General features: G+C 39.3%; 2 protein-coding genes across 3 annotated transcripts; one reads left to right on the forward strand and one right to left on the reverse strand.

Annotated features, from left to right (window-relative positions):
* The first annotated feature begins 7,788 nt into the window (after nt 1–7,788).
* Nucleotides 7,789–11,315, forward strand: fezf2 (FEZ family zinc finger 2). The gene is made up of 5 exons (XM_010898600.3): nt 7,789–7,980; nt 8,248–9,092; nt 9,349–9,483; nt 9,590–9,722; nt 10,397–11,315. The coding sequence occupies exons 2-5, from the start codon at nt 8,301–8,303 to the stop codon at nt 10,657–10,659; spliced, it is 1,323 nt and encodes a 440-aa protein (XP_010896902.1). The 5' UTR covers nt 7,789–7,980; nt 8,248–8,300; the 3' UTR covers nt 10,660–11,315.
* Nucleotides 11,316–20,272: 8,957 nt separating this feature from the next.
* On the reverse strand, nt 20,273–23,481 carry c17h3orf14 (chromosome 17 C3orf14 homolog). 2 transcript variants are annotated; one of them, XR_829228.4, is made up of 5 exons: nt 23,329–23,481; nt 22,725–22,848; nt 22,532–22,600; nt 20,958–21,186; nt 20,273–20,718 (listed from the first exon to the last, which is right to left on the reverse strand). XR_829228.4 is itself a non-coding variant. In XM_010898597.3 (4 exons), exons 1-4 carry the CDS (start codon nt 23,379–23,381, stop codon nt 20,995–20,997), a joined length of 438 nt encoding a protein of 145 aa, XP_010896899.1. In that variant the 5' UTR covers nt 23,382–23,481; the 3' UTR covers nt 20,273–20,994. The 2 variants fall into 2 exon arrangements, 1 of the variants encoding a protein (XP_010896899.1); XM_010898597.3 differs by having other exon boundaries at nt 20,273–21,186.
* Between the last annotated feature and the right edge of the window lie 472 nt (nt 23,482–23,953).

A 23,953-nucleotide genomic window follows, 5' to 3' on the forward strand; every position in this document is an offset into this window, starting at 1 on the left:
AATTATCAGAAATAATGCTGGTCCATAGAATTGGTAGTCTGCTCTCAACCATCCACAATTATGCCCTGAATCTATGGTAAACTTCACTGCTCTTCAATCAAATGCATCAAACTCTAATCCTCAACTCAATCTAATGCACCTGTCAATCTAGCCTGCAGTCCAAAATGTGAACACAAAGAAGCCGTCGAGCTCTGATGTCCTCTTCTGTGCTGGTGATAGGCCTGGGGAGGTACTGGCTGGGCTGGCTGAGTCAGCTTTGGGTTTACCTGGGCCTGCATGGACCCCTTCAACCTGCTGTCAATCACTTTAATTATGATAGACACATGGGGTCTGTGCAGAGTGGGCAGAAGCCAGCAGGGCAAACTAAGGCCTCTCACGTGGCCATACATGCTCTGTACTCTCAGGCCTCCTCACCATTGTCCTGCTCTGCCATTCACTTCTCTGCTCTATGCATCAAAGGCGTTTTGAAAACTCTGGGCTGTTCAGAACTAATAGTATAGAGAACCTCTTGCACTTGGATAAGGGGTCAGAAAAATTGACGGAGGCGCAGAGTAAAAAACACAAATGTTTCAAAGCGCTTGAGAATTATAGGGGAGGGAAAGGGAGGGAAAAGGAGGAAATCTGCTAAAAGGCTGCCTGAAGGATGTTATTCTGAATAGGACATGCATTGTGTGTGTGTTGGTGTGTGTGTTCCTGTGTGTCGGTTTGTTTCCGTAGGTGAACAGAGGCAAACAGACAAGCCACATGGTGGTCTGTGTTGAGGGGAAGGTGAGGGGCCTGAGATCTGACAGGCTACAGGAACTCAGGAGGCCTTCAGGACACAAACACTGGCTGACAAAAAGACTCACTCAGGAATACATTAAAAAGCAATTTTTGCAATCCATAGCACAGGAACGATGAATCTTTTTGACAGACAATGTTTTCCTCTTCGTTGGCATTTCCTTTACAAACTTTTCTCAAGACACTTGCTTTTCCTCTGAGCAATTTTGTATAAAACAACAAAGCATATAAAAACAGTGCCATCATTCTTTATAATATCTTAAGACATATTTGTGAGACATGTCTGAGAAAATATATCTCCTGATGTTGTCTATAAAAAGTCTCAGTCTCAAAATGCATGTAGATGATGTTCAAAACTTTACTTGCTAAGGCATGTGGAGACAGTGGTAACTCGTCTTTGCATGAGCTTGAATAATAGGTCAAAAGAATATATGGCCCATTTAAACCTATGACAAATTGACATGCCGATCCCCTGCTCTAAATAGTCCTTTGGGATATAACATGTCAGAGATCAGTAAATGCTTTCTGGTAACATTCTGGTCATGTGACTCCTTGATGTAACACATATGTAAACAAATCCTTAATGTAGCTGGACGTACAGGTTCACTGCTAAATTCTGATAACAAGCACTTCCAAGTGGTCACACATCATCTCAGTTCCATTCCCTCACATTAAGATGGTGGTGAAAGTTGTCATCTTCTGCCTCACAACAAACAAAGGGAGTGAGGACCACTTCAGGTTGGGATGGATACTTGGAAATTTAGACCTCAATCAAATCAAATGTGTTTCGCTGCATTTGTGCAAAAACTTTTTCCAGTTGTCGAATTAACTCACAAACTGGGGTCTAGTGATGTCTGAGCTAATTGAAGTGTAAACAATAGGTTTGATGTTTATCGTGTGCTCAACCCTGTTATTGTGCCTGAATAAACTAAAATTAGAGTTACATAATTTACAATTGTTGTTGGATAAGAGTAGTTAGTTTAAATCTTGTAAACATTAAAGAAGCAGGTACATAGTATAACTTAAGATGTACTCCACCTAGGCTTACATGATCAGGTCTTGGTTATGTAGGCCTTTAAAGACAAACAGTTCTGAATAATGTACCTATTATTTTCTTTTAATATTTGTGTGTGGATATTAACATGATGTGTTAACCGTTTCCACAACAAATGAAGAAAAACAAACTGTGTGAGAGCAATATTCAATTCTAAACATGTTTTATCAGTAAATTTAAACTGCAATATTAAAGCAGTTTAGCTCAGTTGACATTTAACATTGTTTCAGTATGACTAACATATGATTGAGTACTATTTCAAATAAATGTACATATACTCCTCAACACTTGAATTTCTACATTTTGTGGGATAAGGACAGACAACTCTACAATGGAAAAATGTAAATAATGAACAGGCATCATCAGTAAAGCATTTTACAAACTAATAATACATTTATGAAGAATTTTGCATCGTGTTTGAGCTTGCTAAGTACATTTTGCACGTCTTTTGTTATAATTACACCACTGGCCAAATGTCTAAATTTCACTTATTAATCTACTTTGGAGTGAAAAGAATAATGATGATTTCCATTAATGTGTGTGATTTACAGTATATTTTGGTGTGACATCATGTATCAGAGGCAGCTTAAACAATTGTAATGGCATATTTGACAACCACGAGCCCATCTTGTAGGGTTAAAGGGCATACATGTAATGTGTTCTGTTAACAATTGGTACATTAGACGAGTGCTTATTTACAGAGGGGACGTGAGAAAACTCATGTGACACATATGGCTGAATATTGACTAGTCATGCAGGACACATGACACAGGTGTGTGATTGAGATTTGACATAGTCTAAAATCAAATAGACTCTGGATTTAGCCCAGAGAAATGTATTAATTATTCCAATTGGACTCTTAGTATATCACCCAGCACAGCCAGAAGAGGACTGGTCACCCCTCTGAGCCTGGGTCCTCTTGAGGTTTCTTCCTAAAATTCAGCCTTCTTAGGGAGTTTTTCCAAGCCACTGAAATTCAACACTACTGTTGTTTGCTCCTTGGGGTTTAAGGCCAGGTGTCTCTGTAAAGCACTTTGTGACAACTGCTGTTGTAAAAAGGGCTTTATAAATACATTTGATTGATTGATTGATTGATTGATTGAGATTGTTGGTCATTCTTACTAAGACATCATATTACCATGGCATAATGGCATAATTCATGGTCAAATGTGTAGAATTGTAGAAAATTGCATAATTTCCTGGTTGCAGAATATCAACAATGCTCAGGGGTCCAGCATAGAATGACAAACTGGGTCAGCTCTGTGCTGGGTAGACTGAGTGGACTGTTGTACAGAATTGCCTGGTTACGTCTCTAGCGAATCCTTGTGGTAGGTTGGGCACCTGGGAAGCTCAATGATGGTTGAAGGCTAGGGAATGCATTCCCCTCAAGTGTTTGTGTCCCAATAAACATTTCCTGATTGAATGAGCAATCTGATAGAAACAACAATAGCTTGGCAAGACTTTATTGGTGGAAACGTGTTGATCTTCAACTTTCCTGCACCTTCAGCAAAAAACTAAACCTGGGGCAATATCACACTACTAGTTAGGTAAATTGGCAACAGGTCAGTAACATGATTGGGTATTAAAAGATCATTCCAGAGAGGATGTGTCAGAAGTGAAGATGTGTAGGGGTTCACCACTCTGTGAATGAATGTATGGGCAAAATTGCCACAATTCAAGAATAACGTAACACAATGTAAATGTGCAAAGAGTTTAGGGATCTCATCCCATCACAATATCATTAAAAGATTCAGAGAATCTGGAGAAATCTCTGTATGCAAGGGACCAGGGGATGAAAACAAATATTTGATGGCTATAATCTTCAGGCCCCCAGGCAGCAATACATTACAAACAGACAATATTCTTTAGTGGATATCAATGCATTGGCTCAGGAACAATTCTGAAAACCATTGTCTGTGAACACAGTAAATCGCAGCATCCACAAATGCTAGATAAAACTCAACCATGCAAAGAAGAAACCATACATAAACAACATCCAGAAACGCCAGGGCATTCTCTGGGCCAGAGCTCATTTTAGATGGACTGAGGCAAAGTGGAATATTGTCTGTCATATGGTCAGACATATCAACATTGGAGATTCTTTTTGGGGATCATGGATGCCACGTCCCTCCGGGCGAAACAGGAGAGGGAGCATCCTGCTTGTTATCAACACACAGTTCAAAAGCTAGCATCCATGATGGTATGGGGGTGCATTAGTGCACATGGCATCGGTGACTTGCACTTCTCTGAAGGCACCATAAATGCAGAACAATATACTGTATAAAGGTTATGGAACAATATATGCTGCCACCCAAATTACATATTTTTCATGGAAAGCCTTACTTCAGCAGGGCAATGCCAAACCACATTCTACACATATTAGAACATCATAGCTCTGTAGTAAAAGAGTATGGGTACTAAACCGGCCTGCCTGCAGTCCAACCCTGTCCCCTTTTGAAAAATGACAAATACAGCAAAGGAGACCTCAAACTGTTGAGCAGCTGCAATCCTATATCAAGCAAGAATGGAACATTCCACTTTCAAAACTACAGCAATTGGTATACTCATTGTTTACTGGGTGTTGTTAAAAGAAGAAGTGATACAACACAGTGGTAAAGATAACCCTGTCCCAACTTTTTAAAACATGTCACTGACATCCAATTCAAAACGATCATGTATTTTTTCAAAAACAATAGAATTTCTCAGTTTCAATATTTGATATGTTGGCTTTGTACTTTTCAATTAAATATAGGGATTAAATGATTTGCACATCATTGCATTCTGTTTTATTTGCATTTATACAGCGTCCCAACTTATTTGGAAACTGTGTTGTATATCTGTGACCTTTAATCCTAGCAACCTATTTTCAATTGTAACAAATTAATTAAAATATTGTCAAAAAACGTATAATTATGGCACATAAATGATACGTATTAGCTTAATTTTATGACAAATATTAAGGTAATACTTTTTTGGCATTTATATGCCATATACGCTTAATATTACCACAACAATAAAATTATTATGCCAGAAAAGCTATCTGAAATACAGTTTTGTACCAGTTTGAATATAATATTTTATGTCACTTGGAAAATCATTCTGGAATCATTAACTAATAATATTAATGATTAGAACTACATGCAGTATGACTCTATAATTGTATCAATGCCAAGTACATTCCATCTTATATAAAATCCTGAATGTATTAACCTCAGCAAAAAAAGATCATGCTTTGCACAAAATGCCATTAAAAACAGAGCAATAAGCCTGAATTAAGATTGTAAAAGTCTACATAATAATAGTTATTTCTTATATAACCATATTTAACAGTAGGTTTGCAAAATATACAATAAGTGCAAATTATTTGCACTTTTTTTTTCCAAATCAATTGCCTAAATCTATGTATTTATATAATTCATATGGTTAGCATGTGCATCCCTAATTCTATATTTTAGAAATTGTTCATACTAATATTATTTGCTGTCCACTGCCACCTGCAGGGACAAAACAATAAAAGCTATATATTTTATACAACACTATTCAGTGTGCTTGAGAAGAAATCGTTCATACAGGTACAGTGAAAGGGCAGTTCGGGTACTTAGACTTAATGGGAAAACATTTTATTTTAGTCTTTAACCACTAAAAGACAAGAAACACCATTCATACAGCTTTTGATATAAATCGTGCTTTTTTAACTATATCCTTTTTAGATATGCATAAAACCTCCAAAGACTTCAAATACCACATTTTAAGTGTAATTTGGTTTCAACACAGCTTATTGCAACTATTTCTCTTTCAGAAACTACAATGCTTGTTGTATCCACATAAATTTCAATGGCATAATGCAGGCTTTCTCACACCAAATTAAAAACATTGGACAAAATGTGTATGGTAAATTAGTTGAAGAATGTTTAAATTAAAATCAAATGAAATAACCTATGATGACAGTACTCACTCTAGACTCCTGTACTAACCCTCACACATTATGCCATATTTTTTAAAATAAAAACACATGTTTTGAATCCTGACGTTTTCATTGTGTTTCAAAGTAGCATTAGCTGCCTGATGATAATGGAACCAGTTTACAGTACATGGCTGAGGTATTAAAGCATTAGGTTGACAGCCTTTGTAATGACATTATTTCTGGGGTATGTTGGAGCACAGAGCCTACTGAAATATGTACTGGTGTGTTTTAATGGTTGTTGGGGGTTATGGAAGGCATGACTTATTTCAAATCTCCGATTGCATAATTGACATGAAATGTGTCAAGAAGCATCTAAAGTAATGGCTATAACATAATTAAGTTACGAATAGGTTACACAGAAGGTGACAGATTTTTTTTTGTTTAGAGAGCACAATTTTTCACCAAGTTCAACATTGTCAGGATCAGAAGTGATTGTAATGAACAGTATTCCGTTTTCAGAGATCATCGTATCTACCTAAACCGTTGCTTAATCCAGATTGAGACATTTCAAATAGCATCTTTGGGCAACTCAACTTAACGACGGGTATACCTTTTATGCTGAGTATTAAACCACTACACAACAAGATAGTAAGTTCTTGTTATTGTATTAATTAACTGCAATATGTGAACTAATTTGCCTAAAACAACGTATTTCTTGCGTTAGTGTTATAGGTTTATATGTATGTGTGTGTGTGTGTTGTAAATCTCAAAAATGTTATATTCCATTGTTGTCTGATACGGTCGTTTTCACAGAGCTTGTGCACTTCCAACATTCAACGTTCACTTATTACCCTGCGAACATTCTATAGCATAGACAACAAGTGTGAAATATAACAGCTTCCCTTTCGGAGTGGCTATCGTATACCAATTTTCAGCAGAGGCTTTTGGGGAACGATTAACTACTATCATCCACTGACACAGCAAGGTTTTTCGGTTGGCCCATGCACTAAATTTGTTGTGAGTCTCAGGTGAAATCGTCAGCAAACAAATGAATTCAAGAGTGTGCTTATGAAAAAAAGACGAGAGGGCGACTGGTCATTGTAGCAAGCACACAAAACTCTGAATTCCAGCAAACTTTGTATGCTGGTTTAAAAGGAGATCTTTTCATTTCTTGGTCTACTTCTGGCCAGTCTTTTCTTCCCCCTTTAATCCGTCCCTTTATTTACGAAGAACACAAAACCAGGTTCCACGCAGTGCTTTAGTAGCTAAAAGAGAAAGAACTGTTTTTTTCCGGAGCTGAGCTCTGAATCGCCCTGGAAAATTGGTTCTTCTGAATAGGTGAAGGAGGAAAAACGTTTAATGGGATCCGAGGGAGGTTCTGCTCTTGCAATCTGCTTCTTAAACAGGTGGAAATTGGAGCTTCTCAATTATACAAATAGTAGGCCTAAGTATAAACCAGCATGGAAAAGCTATTCCATCTCCTAGGATTAGCAACTCGCAATGAAAATTAAAAGGTGGTTAACCAGAAGACCCAAATTGTTAATTAAGTTAAATAACTTCCAAATCAAAATAACAGCGATGTCAAATAGTATTAGGATAGCCACAAGCATAACATCTGAAAATATTTGATTGTCTTATTCATTATATAGCATAGTTATTGTTTACTATGTAGCAATATTTGCACCTAATCCAATTCAAACATAGTGGCCAGAAATATCTAATATAGCTACTTAGAATATTATTTGCTGAAAATCTATAGATCTAACAGCGTGTTTAGGCAATAGCAACAATAATAAAAACAAACACATAACTATAATATCATTAATAATAGCAATAATAATGTGAAGGCAAAAAATAAGAAAAACATTGTTTAAATTATGTTAATCAGAACAGTCTTCTTTCACTTTTTCCGAGAAAGGAATGGGCTACATCATTGTTATTCGATTAGAGAATAGCTGGTGGTAAGAGGCAGAGGATTTGAGGATGGAGACATACGTAAATAATAATCTGTAATAACGGTCATGTATACCACCCCCATGGCAGTAGCCTATATAAGTGGGCAGCAGGAGATGGGACAGAGCTGGTGATGGCGTTTCCTTGTCACCCTGATACGAAGTAGTCCGTGTGATGTCAGCTAAATGTAAGAGAGTGATCTCGCGCTGATGAGGACGTCCGCTTCCAAAATGTGACAGAGCAGTCACGCTGCTATCTCCGAATACATCTGCAGTCGCTTTACAAAAAGGTAAACTTCAACATTGACTCTGACACTAAGTTTGCTATCAGATTCTCAGAGGTGCTGAATAGGAATTAACTCACTGCTTTTTGTCTTTTTCTTTTCGCTAACGAGCTCTGTAATGTCCTGTTAATTTTGTGTGTACTAGTTAATGAGCATTAATCTGGTACCCCTGGACGCTATTGTTCAAGGGATACCCATTTGAATGCAAATGAGGACATTGTATTACCAAGGTGCTTATATTAACTGTTGTGTCCTGTCTTTTCTGGAATTCAGGAGGCGAGGACAGGGCTGCTGGTCGGCTGCTCACATCAAGTTTGGTACACAAAATGACAAGTTCTCTTCCTTTGGGAACGGTGATGTCTTGCCCACGATTAGACAGCGGTAGGAACGGAGGGTCCGCCGCCCCAAAAGCCCTGGCCTTCTCCATTGACCGGATCATGTCTAAGACCTCGGAACCCAAGGGCAATTCGGATGAGCGGCGAGGAGTGGGGTCTTCGGAAGGAAAGAGGATGCTAGGACTCTGCTCACCTATACCGTGCATGATTCCCCTGCAACCTTTTAGCTACGACTTACAAGCCAAGGCGCTGATGAACTACTCCGAATTTTGGAAAGCTAATTTCAGGGGAACATTATGCACTTCTGCTGCGATGTGCAAAGCCAACTGCGGAATGTGTGGCAAAACGGACTTGGGGTTGAAGCACTCTTTATTACCCGGGAGCAGGGTGATTAAACCCCAAGTCATCCATCAGGCGGTGGCGATGCCCACCAATGGCTCTCTTTACTATTTCAACTACCTGGACTCTGCATACCACCAGTCTGAGCTGCTAACCGGACATTTGTTTTCCTCGGCCCTGGCCAGCTCTCAAGCCCAGGCCAATCTCAGTACGCATCAGAAACTGCTACTGCTGGAGAACGCCAAACTCGCCAACGTTTCGGCTGAGAAATTTCCGACACCTCAGTACCCACACAAGGAGCATCTCCCAGGCCAACTCGACCAGATTGTGAAGGAAAACCATAGCCTTAGCTCGGAGAAAAATGGAGTGAAAGTGCACACCAAGCTCAACAACAGCTCAATGGACGGAAAACCCAAAAACTTCACATGCGAAGTGTGTGGAAAGGTAATTGATTTCATGATATATTGTAATAATGACGTAATTATTTTTGTTCGATTTATTTGTTTCTAAATCTAAAAAATATTCTAAAACAAAACCACATAGGCCTAGATAGTTAGACTATGTATCAGTTAACGAATATTATGTGTTGCTTGACTATGCCCTACTCTATTAATTTTGAAATTAAAATGATGCTGAATTGATAATTATACATTATCAAATCAAAAAACGTCTAAACGAGATTGTTTAATTATTCCTCCAGGTGTTCAACGCTCATTATAATTTGACACGACACATGCCAGTGCACACCGGCGCTAGGCCGTTCGTGTGTAAAGTGTGCGGGAAAGGATTCCGCCAGGCCAGTACATTGTGCAGACACAAAATCATTCACACACAGGTGAGATATATATTACTCATTTAAAGCTATTTATTCTATATCACTGTATTATACATTTAATCGAATAGTCTTATAAATAGTGTAATATCGCTTCATATCTTTTCAGGAAAAGCCTCATAAATGTAACCAGTGTGGGAAGGCGTTCAACAGGAGCTCAACGCTGAATACTCACATACGAATACACGCGGGGTACAAACCATTCGTTTGTGAATTCTGTGGGAAAGGATTTCATCAGAAAGGTAATTATTCGCTATTAAAACCCAAGTCCATATATTCGGCATGCCTTTGGAACGCATAGTTGAACACAAATACGCTTTACGTGTAATGATGTAAGCCTATGTTTGAGATTAAGATGACACAAGCATCCTAATAGAAACTTTCATATCATAAACTTTCATAAAGCGTTAATTAAATTATTATCAATGACAAATATGAATGTAAAACTATGTGTGATGTTAGGCTACCATTATAACCCTATGGGAAGATTAGGTCTAAATGTAACAAAGACGCATAATTATTATTCTGAAATTATAATTATTATGCTACCTATTGGTAAAAATGGATTCCTATTGCGGCCTTCTGATCTTAAAGCATCAATCTAAATAGAACGTGTCATTAACTCCCCCTACAAGACTCTTAAATTCGCAATGGGTCAACACACCGACCTTTCCCTGGTTTATAATCCGACAGTTTTCAGTTGTTATTGCGTTTGATTTTGACCAAGTTTGACAACTTCTTGACTTCAACATGCATAAGCGGAAGGCTGTAGAATGGGCTGCGTTTGTGGAGAGTATAACTTAATTGTGAACTGTTGACACTGACAAAAAAAGAGCTCAGTTTGGGTTCCCTTTGTTCTATGCTGTTCATTTTATTCTCGATGTTCATTTCCATTAATTTCATTTCCCAATTTCAGGAAATTACAAGAACCACAAGCTGACGCACAGCGGTGAGAAACAGTACAAGTGTTCCATCTGTAACAAGGCCTTCCATCAGATCTACAACCTAACCTTCCACATGCATACGCACAATGACAAAAAGCCCTTCACGTGCGGGACTTGTGGGAAAGGCTTCTGCAGAAACTTTGACCTGAAAAAACACATAAGGAAGTTGCACGACAATTACTCATGTAGGCCCGTATCTACGTCGACCGATTCTTCCAGGGGACCCCAAAGTTGAGTTTTTCCATTCCATTTCCATTGACAGTTTATTATGACTGCACCATGCAGTGCACATTTAAATTTTTCTTCAGTTTTCAGTTAGTAAAGAAAACATCAAATGACAGCTGAAATAAGTAAAACTGAATTTCATTAAAAATAGGAAAACCTTAACGCATAAAACATCGAAACGATGGGCAATGATTGGCTAGAATGCTCTCAGACCCGCCTTGTAGTAATATTTACGCACTGTCTTCACGATGATCATCCTCTGCACAAACTATTCTACTTCTGAAAAATGAAAATAGGCTATACCTACGAGGGAAATGGTTCTGGCAGGAGCTGTAGGTTTGTATAAAGTACTAAAGTATGTGATTTAATTATAACATCGGGAAAAGGCTATTGAGTAAATATGCTAGTGCAATGGCGGTCTGTTTTAATTAAACGGTGGATAGCCTGAATTAAGACAGTTTTGTATTTTAAGTTTATATTACTTCATATGAAAAAATATAATTATAAACCTAATGAGGCGCACTGACGAATTTTGCACTGTTGCACTGCCGTAAATCTGAACCTGAATGGAATCATGTCATATGCCTAAATATTTATGAACTATTTCATGACAATTTGTAAATGGGAAAATTCAGGAAGAACTGTTTTCCGTTTTTTTTTATTGCATAATGTGTGAAAATAAAATTGTAAATAATATGAAAATAAAATATTATTTAAAAGTGTTTTACTGTGGGTACATTTTTATACATTGCAATTGCTATATATGAAATATTTAACTATATCTACTTGTGACATATATATTTAGGACAGTAAATTGTAGGCCTTTCACTAAATATAATGCTATGACAAACTTTTCTGTTTTTTAGGAAGACTTTCTAAATTCATAGAGTTCATACTAGTTAGGCATAAGGTTTTTTGAAAAAGGCTATAACATAATAACAGAATGTCATTGACATCAAATATTTTAAGATTTTTTTCCATATTAAGCTACATATGACAGGCAATATCTTTTGAAGTACGTGATCCGTTATAATGATCCAATTATTGATGTTATAAAAAATAATCAGTAACAATAATAGGTGTACACTTCCACAGCTATAGGCAACTTCATTCTCTCAAATCTTTCAAGCAGCTGTTTTACTTGCAAAAGTGTAAGTTAGTCTGAAATGTAATACTAGTCAGAATAAATTGCTTATGTTACTTGGATGAGAGAAATATGCCTGTGAAGCATCATAAACCTCCAATTTAAATAGCAGGCCATAAATTCAGTTAAAACACTTGGCCAAACAAGAGAAAAGACTCTGAAGATGCAACACTTGACTTCAGCGTAATGGCACAAATGATCAGATATAACATGGACTCTTGAAAGCGAATTACATTAATCAGCTAAACGTCCTCGAGGGGAGGATTCAGCGCAAGACGTGCTCATCAGAATATGAATAATAAAGCACTTGGGCCACATCAGCCAACCCTGTCCTCATTTGTTCAACTTTAATATAGGATAGTGTATTCTACCCACGGCTCCTGGAACAATATTATCCTTGCGCGCCAACAGAAATTCTGGTGAGAGAGGAGTGCGTGCTCACAAATCTCGTTCTCCCAATTAGAACGTTTAGTAATTACTCGCCATGCCCAGGGACCAGTTACATGGCTAATATTACCAGTAGAATGGCCTGTTCACCTATACGGTCCCCTCTGTTCCAGCTATTTCACACACAAGATGCCTTAAAGATCATTCTATAAAAACTAGTGTGCTTTTCACAAAACCGTTAGGCCTGTTGTTATGTCAACACGATATTTTGGGTTAAATGTACTGCAAATAGCCCTAAGTATATTTTATACAAATGCGTTGTCATATCGTGTAATTCCCATATCCCAATATTCTGTATCCTAATTTAGGGCGGCAGGGTAGACAGTTGGTCAAGAGCTTTGGGCCAATAAACGAAACGTTGCTACTTCTAATCCGCTAGCTAACTTTAAAACCACCTCATTCTGTTCCTAAGCAAGACAGGTAATCCTAACGTTCCCACGTCGTTGGTGTAAATAAGAATCTGTTCTTAGCATAGGCGTAAAATAACGAACAAAAATAAGCCTAATTGCAGTTTAAGATACCTTCATGTTGCATCATACATTTTATTAAGTGTGCTTTATATGTGTTATTAAAACAACTCTCGATTGAATAGTCTTTCGAAACTCTCAATCCTCTTTTAATTTACTTTTTTTTAATTTGAATGCCCACTGGGCCCTTTTTCAACAAACATTCCAGAGCACCCTCATACAATCAACTTTAATTGACGGGTTAGGGGGTTGGCCTTTGCAGCAAAATGTCATAATCAAATTCCAACATAAACATACATATGCCCAATTAAACAATAAGTAGGCAACGCAATCAAGTTGGTATACCCCTCCCCCACAGCTACAGCCGTCTTGGGTTGACTAGCCGAATAATCAACATAATAGGGTACGTCAGGTGTGGCCAATGAAACTTATTTTTGAAAGAAACTGAGAAAACCACCCTATAGTTTGTTTTGTTCTTTCTTTTACAACGTATCCCATATTGAGTTTCAGTCATCTATCTTTGTTGGGTAATCTTCGTCTATACATAGAAAAATACGGATCACGCATGGGGCGAGTTTCTCAAAAGAAATCTTTGTATCGATAAAAGCGTCAAGGCTATGCGCAAGAGTGCCGGTCTTGTCCAAACCCGGGAAAAAAGAGTGCTGGGGAGTAAACAACCTAAAGGCAGCGGCGTTGCCCTTTTCTCTGTACTTACCTCTCAAACATCTGAGCAACCAGCTTCGCTTCTAGAAACATGTTAATTGACAACGGAGCTCATTACAGCGTGCACATGTAGACTACGCAGCAAGAGAGATTACCGACACAAGAGCGCATTAATCAACTGTCAACAATCGAGTACATCTACACGACCAGGATCACCCAAAATTGAGGCATTTACAAGTCACAAAGGGCTCGGCTGACAGGAAGAAAAGAAGAGCCAGACTTTTGTTTGGCCATTTCAATTGATTGTAAATGGAAGATTAACGGGAGTAGATTCAGCACTAAGAAGAGAAGAGAAAAGGACCAATTAAGTCCATCAAATGTTAACTAGGACTACACCAGTTTTCCCCCGTTTATCCCAAACTAAATTCTAGCCTAATTAAACCGTCCCTTGCCATCATTTTGGAAAGCAATTTATTCCGCTGCTAAGGGAGCGACGGGGCTGATTGCGGCGGTCGCTAAAGAAGCGTTGGCTCTTGGCACAAAGAGCTCACAAGAAGACGCATTCTAAAATGCCAAGGGGGAAGTTAATGAGCATCGGGCGAAGCCTTTGGATCTATTCCTGGATAATGGTGTTGAAAAGATGGAATCAGCTAGCCAACTGCATGGGGTTCTGGACACTTGTAAATAATGTCCAAAAGGGCAGTCACCAATAATGTTGTTCTGGCTGCTCAAAATCTGCAGTAGTTAGACTACTCGACTGGAAAATGATAGGATTGGATATGACACAATGTAGCAAACTGAATTTAGGACATTGTTATTTATTATATAAATATGTTTGTGTGTACATATAGAAAACAATGAAATTGTAAAGCACATTTAGTTTCAAACACTGTAGGATTTCCAACTTTTTTAGTGCAGCAACCTAGCCAATTACTCTTGCAAAATAAATAGAGAGTATGGGCAGGTCTGGAGTATTCCACTGATACAATGTCCTTAATAAAAATCCTTCTAAATAAAATCCTTCTATACACACTGAGGTGATATCAGTTGGCTCAACACAGATGAAAAACACACACAGGACACAGACACATGGCCCACCAACCCCCTTCCCTGGATCCGCCTTGGCTCGTCAAGGGCATGAGTATAGAAGGTGCTTTATGGCTTGGAGGTCTGTGAGCTGGGCTGGTGGAAGCCATGTGCAGGCTCTGCCCTGCTGGAATCACATCACTGTCTGTCAGTCTCCAGAGAGTGACCTCCACACAGGACCAGTCCACTCACCCGCCCTAAGAGCCCAGGGCCAAGGAGCTGAAGGGGACCCTCTGTCCCCTTGCCCACTCCCTTCACCTCCATCTCTGGGAGGAGAGAACCCTGACCCCAAACAATCTGCTCTATATTTCCAGCCTCAGTCTGTCAGGGTGCTGATATGCACTGATGGCAAGTATGTTGGTTTCCATGTAGAATCTTGGTTAATGTCAAACAATATTAAATGTATGTAATGAATAGGAAGGCTTGAAAAGGAATATTAACAGAATATAGTATTTTGGATGAATAAGTGAATGGTGTGTAGTCCTTTCCATCACACCATGGCAACACTGAGCTCTATTCTTGTGGAATTAAATCAGTCTCATTGTTGGTCAGGATCACTAATTCTGGGATGTCCGGTGCTAATCCCTTTGACCTGGGCTGGCTCTGCTGAGAAATGTCCACTACTGTTGTGATTACCCGGAAGTGCTAACGACATACTTCAGAACCACAGCCTTCGTTCACACAAATAAGGCCCCTAATTATAAGATCCTATAGGTTGTGCCACATTAAGATTAGCACTAGTAGGTACAAGTTTAAAAGGACACTGGTAAAAATGATTTACTTTATGTTTGTCACTTGCATGATAGAATGAGGAAGCATTTTTTTCTAAATGTAATGAAATACAAATAGTAAAAACCTGTCTCTAGGCTAGTTCAGGACACACTGTGAATGCATTCTTTTCTCCACAGTATCAGTGCTAAAAAGGCAAAAATAACTGAAACTTCACTCTCTCACACATACATATCCAGGCAGTCGCACACACTTCAATAAAGGCATATGGTATCACCTTACCAGATTGGCAGGCTTCTGGAGAAAGAGTCAAAAAGAAATAATGCACCTTCAGTACATTAGAAAAATAAGTATATAAGGTAAAAACACTGCACAAGTTTCCAGCAGTGAGCTTGCTGCTTTATTGCTGGAATCTCTTGCAATGTTTTAAGAAATATATGTATATTTTCTGTGGTAGTGAATTTGAATAATTTGTATCTCAGAAAAACTGCATCAAGTTTGAAGAGAAAAAACCCACTACTCTTGTATACAGAAGCTATTTTTAAGTGCAGTACAATTGATAAAGTACATGCCAAAAGCTCTATTTGTACAGAGAGCCGGTGAACTACATGATTATGTTGACAAAAAAAAGCTCAGGTCCATTTTGGAGGAAACACTACACTTAAGCCAGTCAATACTGCACAGTGTGGGGTTCCCTTTAGGCCAGTGGTACTTCCTTTTAGTGTGCCACATGTAGACTTTTCTTTAATCCAACATACTTAATACGACATAGAACAACACAGTCAACTCCTCTCTTAGTGGGTACATTGGACACTTACTTTGTAGGGCAGGCACTTAAGAGTTGGCATGACATGATTTAAACAAGTGCTATTACTTTTAAATTGGAGTATACTGTACAGTATGAAGCTCAGTATTTGGACAAGAAACAGCATATTGACATTGGATTATTTCCAAGTCCTGTAATGTCAATAGGAACAGCCCACATATAAGTGGCTACAGAGTGTGTGTGAGTGGATGTGTCTAAAGGGCGAGTTGGTGTGTCGAATGGAGGGGGTGTCGGAAAGCAGATCAATTAATTGGACAGATTTGTTGTCACTCATGACTGTTTTTACGAGGCTGATCTGAGCTGCTGCTCAATGGGTTCATAAGCCGTTGTGAAGGTGCACATCTGTCCAAGCCCCAGAGTAACAAGTTGCTGCGCTACTTTAACTAAAATCATTGGTGGGAGAAAACTGCCATGCTAGCAACTGCCATCGATATGCACTACATGTGCTCAGTGGGAACCAGCCCCCGGTTGGGCGAACTTCAAGTAGCCTACACAAGAAATAATTCAAAAAATTATTGGATGTACTGGTCAATAATGCTTGAAGAGTCTTCTATGAATGCATAAGACAAAAAACTCAAATGTATTGTAAAGTGTCGACACCATGTCAACGGTCAAGCATGGTGGTGTAACGTTTTGAGGATGCTTTACTGCCTGCAGACCTGGACGACCTAACACCATTCAAAGAACCATGAATTCTGCCCAGTATCAAAGAAAGTCAGCCCAATCTTTAGAGGAGACGAAGCTGAAACACAACTGCATGACAATGATCCAAAACAAACAAAGGTTTCATCAAACTGGGTGAGAAGAAAAACATTGTGTACTTTCTGGAGTGCCCAGGTTAATGTTCAGACCTAATCGACATGAAAATGGTGTGGCAAGACCTACAAAGTTCATACTCAATAAATCTAAAACATCACTGAGTTAAATCAGCTCCGCGTGAAAAAGTGGGCTAAAATTCCTCCACGGCAATGTGAGACTGATCAACTGCTAGGTGGCGTAACTCATTTATTAACTGTAAGGGGGCCATCTCTTTTTCACAGTGGGAATTGTATGATACATAACTTTGTTTATTAAATACAAGAAATACATATAGAGATACTTAATCAGACTTTTCATTATTTCACATAAGGATTTTGGTTGAAGATGTGACTTGACAAAAATTGCAGAAGACTTAAAACGGTGAAATATGGCACTGTAGAGGTCACCACGGGCAGGGCTTGAATCCCACTGGGCCAATTTCCTTCACTCCCAGTTTAAGCACTATAATGAACAGCAGTAAACAAACATACCACACACATAAGCAACAGTATAACAACCGATTTTTCCCAAACAGTTTTTTGTGGTATGACAGCAGCAGTTAGATGAGTAAGAAATACAAAATCGTATCCATTGAAACTTTCAAACTCTGTGTAATTCAACCTTTTTTTCTCCAGACCCCATGGATGTGGGGTGAATGAAGCGATCACCGGTTCTCCCTGCACATATTTCATTATCATAGGTAGTAGGTAATGTTTTTTCTCCGGTTGAATTTGCTTTCCTTTATAGACAGCCGGTTACCATTACCAAAAGCGAGAATTTTCATTGCAGAGCAGAAATTATCTGTACTACTATTAAAGCAAAATAAGCAGACTAGAATATCTATTGTAAGCTGTTATGAGTATGTTGGAGTAAATCTTTAAATGAAAAAATATTTATATTTTCAAGTTGTTAAAGTTAATCCAATGATCTTTCTCAAGCATGCTCGCATAGAATAATTAATATTCCAACTTTTAGTATAGGGACACCACTTTATATAAGTATAGGGACACCACTTTACAGAAGTATAAGGACACCACTTTATAGAAGTATAAGGACAGCACTTTATAGAAGTGTAGGGACACCACTTTATAGAAGTATAGGGACACCACTTTATAGAAGTATAGTGACACCACTTTATAGAAGTATAGGGACACCACTTTATAGAAGTATAGTGACACCACTTTATAGAAGTATAGTGACACCACTTTATAGAAGTATAGGGACACCACTTTATAGAAGTATAGTGACACCACTTTATATAAGTATAGGGACCCACTTTATAGAAGTATAGGGACCCCACTTTATAGAAGTATAGGGACAGCACTTTATAGAAGTATAGTGAAACAACTTTATAGAGGTATAGGGACACCACTTTATAGAAGTATAGGGACCCCACTTTGTAGAAGTATAGTGACACCACTGTAATTCCTCTGAATCCCCAGGTTGCAACTCACAGTCTAGCCACTTCTTGTGCAAGCTGAAAGGCATTCCCTCCAACACATTGGTTCAGATGATTTCTGGCTTAACAAGAATGGTCTTAAAAGGAGCATGGCTTGGCAGAGTATATTTCAAAGGACACACGTCCCAATCTTTGCCTCTCCAGAGGCAGCTGGAGTTGCAAAACTGAACGACAATTTCAACTTGATACCTCAAAATTATGGAGAAAATACAAGTAAAATTGCTTACATTTTTGGCGCAGTGCTTAAAACACAACATATCAGTCAATAAAATCCAACATGCAATTATCCATTATCCAATCAATTGAAGTCAACAGGCAACCAGTTATTGTGCTTTTCTGTCTCAATTTTCTCAGGAGCCTCTCAGTGCTCTCAACAGACGCCTCAGCCATGTAATCATGCGGTTTGAAATGCATATGCTATTAGAGATGGAGGAGTTCACCCTTAGCCTCTGTCTGCCGCTAATCCTGCCGATGAACGTGAGAGGCAGGTGTCTGTGGGCCAATGGGGGTCAGGGGACCCAGGGAGGGTTGTCAGGGCTGAGGCTGGTGGGGCTTGGAAACAGGGCTTCAGCTCTCCAGCCGAGGGCGTGGCGGAACCGTGGTGTCCGTAGCTAATCCACCTCGGGGCCTTCAACATTAGAATACATAATGCAAAGCTAGTCATTTGGAAGGGCTCCAGATCGTGCTCTTCAAAACCCTTTTAGATAATTTGCTGGCAGTCCCCTCGCCCCCCGCCCCCCGCCCTCGCTGCCACTGCCCAAATCTTCACATCTACCCTCCAACAACGGCGACCCCCCCCCCCCCCCCCCCCACGACGACTGGTGGCTGCCTGACCGCGGGGGCAGTAGCGTGGGTCCCAGCTGAGGAGCTAGGGCAGCTGCCAACCACGGCCACTTCAACCCCGGCCATCCGGATGATTGCGTTTGTCAAGCCGCCACTCTGCGTCAACTCCGCGCAGGTTTGATCATCGCAATTAGGTTGGATCAGGGATGCCATCTCTGCCACAGACACGGGAGAAGGGAGAGGAAGATGAATGATGGGAGGCAGAGGAGGGTGGATGGGGGCAGTCAGGAAGCAGGTGGAAGTGCTTGCTGCGTTTTTGCATCTTGTTTAACAGCGAGACGTCCAATTTCATCAGATGTTTCATTATGTCCCGTGTACCTTCTCATTACCCACACAGTGGCTTCTAAACACTGTCAACATGGCCCATGTGTTAACTGCAAATATTTGAACAGAAGTCTCAATTATGTTGGTAGGAGAATCATGTAATAACCAATTTGTAACTCAATAAATATATGTTTGTCATACAAAAACGGGCAACCTTACAGCAGTTAACACCAGAAAGCAAAAACAAAACAAGGCTATTTATTAAATACTCAGGACATAAGACTATCGAAAGGATAGCAATAACCTAAGACCGCCCCACCCCAAGAAAAGTGGTCTTGAGAACCTCATCAGTTTATGCACGCCTAATGGTCCTGCAGAAATGAATCAGTTTTACATACATTTATATGGAGTATTATGAACATATGGTAACAGGCTGACCTCAAGCTACCCTTGAATAAAGGGACAATAAAAAAGCAATTATCACAGACACAGAACATCCTTGTGGAGGCTTTGTGTAATAAAGACGGTACCCACTGCATCCCAGGTATAAAGAGGACTCTATAATGACTACATAATGGTTTAGAGACATTCCAGAGAAGCCTGCTCAATGGCCCGGGCTAATATAGTTAACCCCCTAATGCACAGCATATACTGTGTGATAAAGCAAAGCTCTACATTTAGCTAAACTCTATAAGCTCCCAACAATTTAATGGATACAACTATTACACCAATGGAAGTGTGACACTTTAACCACCTTTTCATACAGTTGACTTTTATACAGTACATCTACACACATGTCTACACACATCTAGTAATCACATACTTCTTTTTTGCACAAATAAGCTAATTATTTCTCACAATGTTTTTAAATTTCAGTAAAATGCTATAAATGCAAGAATCAGTAAACGGATAATGTTTATTGAGACATATACATATCAATTGCTTAAACAAGGGAACAGTAATGACATGAGTAATTGTGGTTTACCATAATGTTGACATTTAAAATAAAATAAAAGCTGTTAATAATACATATTATGCATGTAATGGTGAAGCACCAGAATACAGCTAGGTTAGAAGATATGCACATAAATTACAGTAAATGTTATTAAATCATTGACGAGTAACAGATGGTGAAGTGAATGACCTCAGGCTGGAGTAGAGTTTGGCCTTTGTTTTCCAAATCCATGGTGCTACCTCCCCCTAGTGGGCAGACAGGAGACATGAACTCTAGGAAACCACATTGTTTCAGATTACTGGTGGTGTGGTATTAAAATCACGTGCTACAGACCATATACTTACACAGTGTGTGTATGTATTGCTTATAAAAAGTAGGGGCGGAAATTCTGTAGAGTGAGAGGTAAGAAAATATCATATAGAAGTATTGGATGATGTTCAAAATCAAAGCTTGACCTTGAACTGTCAAAATTGCTGATCATAAAAAGGTGCTGGAGTATAAACATAAATAGGGGGGAAAAAAATTTTAGCCGACTGTCAATGCTAAGCACACTGTCATAGGAGAATACCTCATAACACTTGTGCCCAGGCACTTGACATGAATGAATAATCTACATTATAATTTTACCTGTTGCATGCAAATGATGTACATTTTCCCCTTCAGGTCATTTTGCATGTTTCAGTATAGGATGAGGAGACAGGGCCTTGTCTTGTGTGGGAGAACTGTTGCGTGGGTTGGCTTTCTGTTTCCATGGTTTAGGTGTTCTGCTAAGGTTGCTGCTAGGATGTGGCCCCTTACCCAGTAGGAAGCGCTCCCATTCTGGAATGTTCTCCTCAACGGACGCCCAGTAACGTGTCTGAAACAAGCCAACAGCACATTGGCCTAGGTCATCAGGTACAGGCACTACTTGGGTCATGCTGAGCCTGTAGAGATCCTGATCACAATTGGGATTATCTTTTCATTTAGCATATAGTCTCATTCCGCACGATTTACAGGAGAAATCAGGGTAAAGTGCTTTGCTAAAAGGGCGCATCTTTTCACCTATGTGCTTTGAACCAGCAACCTGCAGTTACAGGCCCAAACTCTAAACACTAGTGTAGCTGACAACTTGTGGCATTTCAGTTGAAAACTCTTTTTAAGTCATCTGGGTGAGACTTCCTGTCTAACCTCTCTTCAAGAGAGATAAGCCAATGAATTATACAAACATCCCATAACAGCAGGTGGCAGTAAATGGCCCCGTCTATGGCATAATTCAGTACCTGTTCAAACAGCACACTGCAGGTGGCAGTATGCATCATTAGTGTGTTCACCAACGCATGCAGGCATAGAAAATACAAATGACTACATCAACACTGAGATGGTCTCAATGGCACTGCTAGAGAAGTAGAGGCAATGCAAAAGGATTTACTCCATGAAAAATCTATCCATGCAAAATAAGCACAGTGTTATTAACAGAAGTTAAATAATCCATAGGTTATCATCATTTGTCTACAGATATCAATAAACGTGTGGAATTCCCCGTATTATTTTGCTGCGTCGTGCCTCTTGTTCACATGCACATCTGTTATTGCATTAGCTAGCATGCCACACCGGAGGTGGCTGCTTTTACTCTTTCCAATTTCACACATGAAGTAATCATTAACATTTTATAGAATGGTGCAATAAACAAAAACATCCACCAATCCTATGGGAGAAAATAGCTCATTAATGAGAGAGGTTAAAGGACAATGGCAAAAAGTGTGCAATCAAACAGACAGGCCACAAACTGGCCAATACCGCGGGGTACAGTGGTGTGCAGAAAGGCATTGCCTTGTCACTGGCGTGCTATTACAGCAACCTTTGTCTTTCGTCAGCTCAAAACAAGAAGTGACTCCAGTGGGTAGGAAATCACAAACACAGGAGAAATGACATGGGGAAGAAACATTTCCGGAGGCGACAGATCCAGGTTCAGTTTGCTTAAGTGACCAGTGCAGACCTTAACCCAATGCAGTATCTCTGCCAATCTGCAACTAATGCGAGCGGCCATTGTGTCAGAATGGGCAGACATTCCTGTGGAATGATTCCGACACTTTGTAGAATCCATATTCCTAAGAATTCGGCCTGTTCTGAAGGCAAAGCGGTCCAACTCATTACCGGCTGTCTGCATCACAACTCAGGTCAAAACAATTTCTGTTGAAAAAAATTTTTTAAATAACTTTTACCTCCAAAGTGAGGATATCTGGGTGTGGGAGTTGTTTTGTTCCAAGACGATTCTCAATTTTCTGCAAGTCCTATCGTGTGAGATAGATAAGGATTTTACAATTCATGCTATTCCTTTGGCATGTCAGGTTAATCAACATGCACAATAAAAGAGTTACAGTAAAAGTGTACTTTCAAGATGAATCCGTTCCATACCTGGAGGAGTTGGGCGTTTCTCTCATGAGCAACATGTGACATCTTCACCTGCTGCTTCCTTGTACACTTCTGTTGTTTATATAGACTCTCCATCTGCAGAAGCAGCACAGCTCTCTTTCCTAGACTGACACATCATAATAACATGAGTAACTTCATCCAACGGAAATTATTTTGGTGCAAGTATGCACTACTCTTAGAGGTACAACGGAGTTAGTTATATTATTGTTGAAATTTAGCAAGCCTGTTAATACAGTAAACTTTTAACTAACTAAGCTAAATCTTTGGTGGCTGGCTTGCTAACAACGTTGTCGTTAACACTAAGGTTTTCCTTTTAATCAACGTTAGCACACTACGGACTCTGTATATGGTCTGTGATGAATTGGCTGGCTAGCTAACGTTAGCAACGGGTTATTCGTATGGTAGACAGGTCATAATAATTCTGCCCCCAGGTACTAAAGCACTGGTAACTGAGATAGATAGCGAACGTTTAGCAAGCTTAGTTAAGCTTTACAGTAACCATTCAGCCTTCAACTAGCATTATCTAACGCTAACGTTACACATCATACTGCCCTAGATATGTTTTAAATGCATGACTATTAAATACATTTCCTCATGTTTCTTGCTCAGTTCCACTTCTTCAGATTGAGTAGATAGCATTCTGCCAGGTAGTTTTTTAATCACTGCAAGAAGCCACCGGCATCCATTAGTAAGCGTCCATGGAAATGAACCGGATGTCAGGGAAATAACGTTGACGTCACGTAGTAGGTTCCTCTTCTCTACAAATCCAGGCAGAGTTGGTTAATAAAACATTCTGGGCGGGGTGCACACAGAATGCGTTGCGGCTGACGTCCATTCATTCCAAATGAGCGCAGAACGGACCGCTGCGACTCATCTGCAGAACTAGTTTGCAGAGCTCGCTGTATTTTTTCAAGTTGTGCGAAGTTTTGCCGTCCGTTCTTCGAAACAGAATTGGATCATCTATCAAAGCTGTGTAACTTTTATCGATTGATATGGGATAGCAACAAACACGAAAGCTCAATACATTTATAAAAAAGTACAATCAGAATTGATTGATTATTTCATGATCAACGTCTGATCAATACATGAGAAGAAAATATTCTGTATTTGAAGGGACATGTTTGCTGTATTTAGAGTATATTTCGGGAGGAACATTGTAGCATTATAAATGTTGTGAAAGCAAGATGAGTGAACCTTTGTCATTAATCTAT

The sequence above is a fragment of the Esox lucius genome, chromosome 17, assembly GCF_011004845.1.
Source record: "Esox lucius isolate fEsoLuc1 chromosome 17, fEsoLuc1.pri, whole genome shotgun sequence".
Taxonomy (NCBI): Eukaryota; Metazoa; Chordata; class Actinopteri; order Esociformes; family Esocidae; genus Esox; species Esox lucius.

Excerpts from the sequence above, each read along its gene's own strand:
- fezf2 (XM_010898600.3), top strand. The coding sequence starts at position 8,301 with ATGACAAGTTCTCTTCCTTTGGGAACGGTGATGTCTTGCCCACGATTA. Across the intron at positions 9,093-9,348 it reads CATGCGAAGTGTGTGGAAAG|GTGTTCAACGCTCATTATAA; the intron begins GTAATTGATTTC and ends TTATTCCTCCAG. Across the intron at positions 9,723-10,396 it reads GAAAGGATTTCATCAGAAAG|GAAATTACAAGAACCACAAG; the intron begins GTAATTATTCGC and ends TCCCAATTTCAG.
- c17h3orf14 (XM_010898597.3), bottom strand. The coding sequence starts at position 23,381 with ATGCTATCTACTCAATCTGAAGAAGTGGAACTGAGCAAGAAACATGAG. Across the intron at positions 22,849-23,328 it reads AGCAAGAAACATGAGGAAAT|TCTAGGAAAGAGAGCTGTGC; the intron begins GTATTTAATAGT and ends ATGATGTGTCAG. Across the intron at positions 21,187-22,531 it reads CAGATATCCTCACTTTGGAG|ACACGTTACTGGGCGTCCGT; the intron begins GTAAAAGTTATT and ends GGCTTGTTTCAG.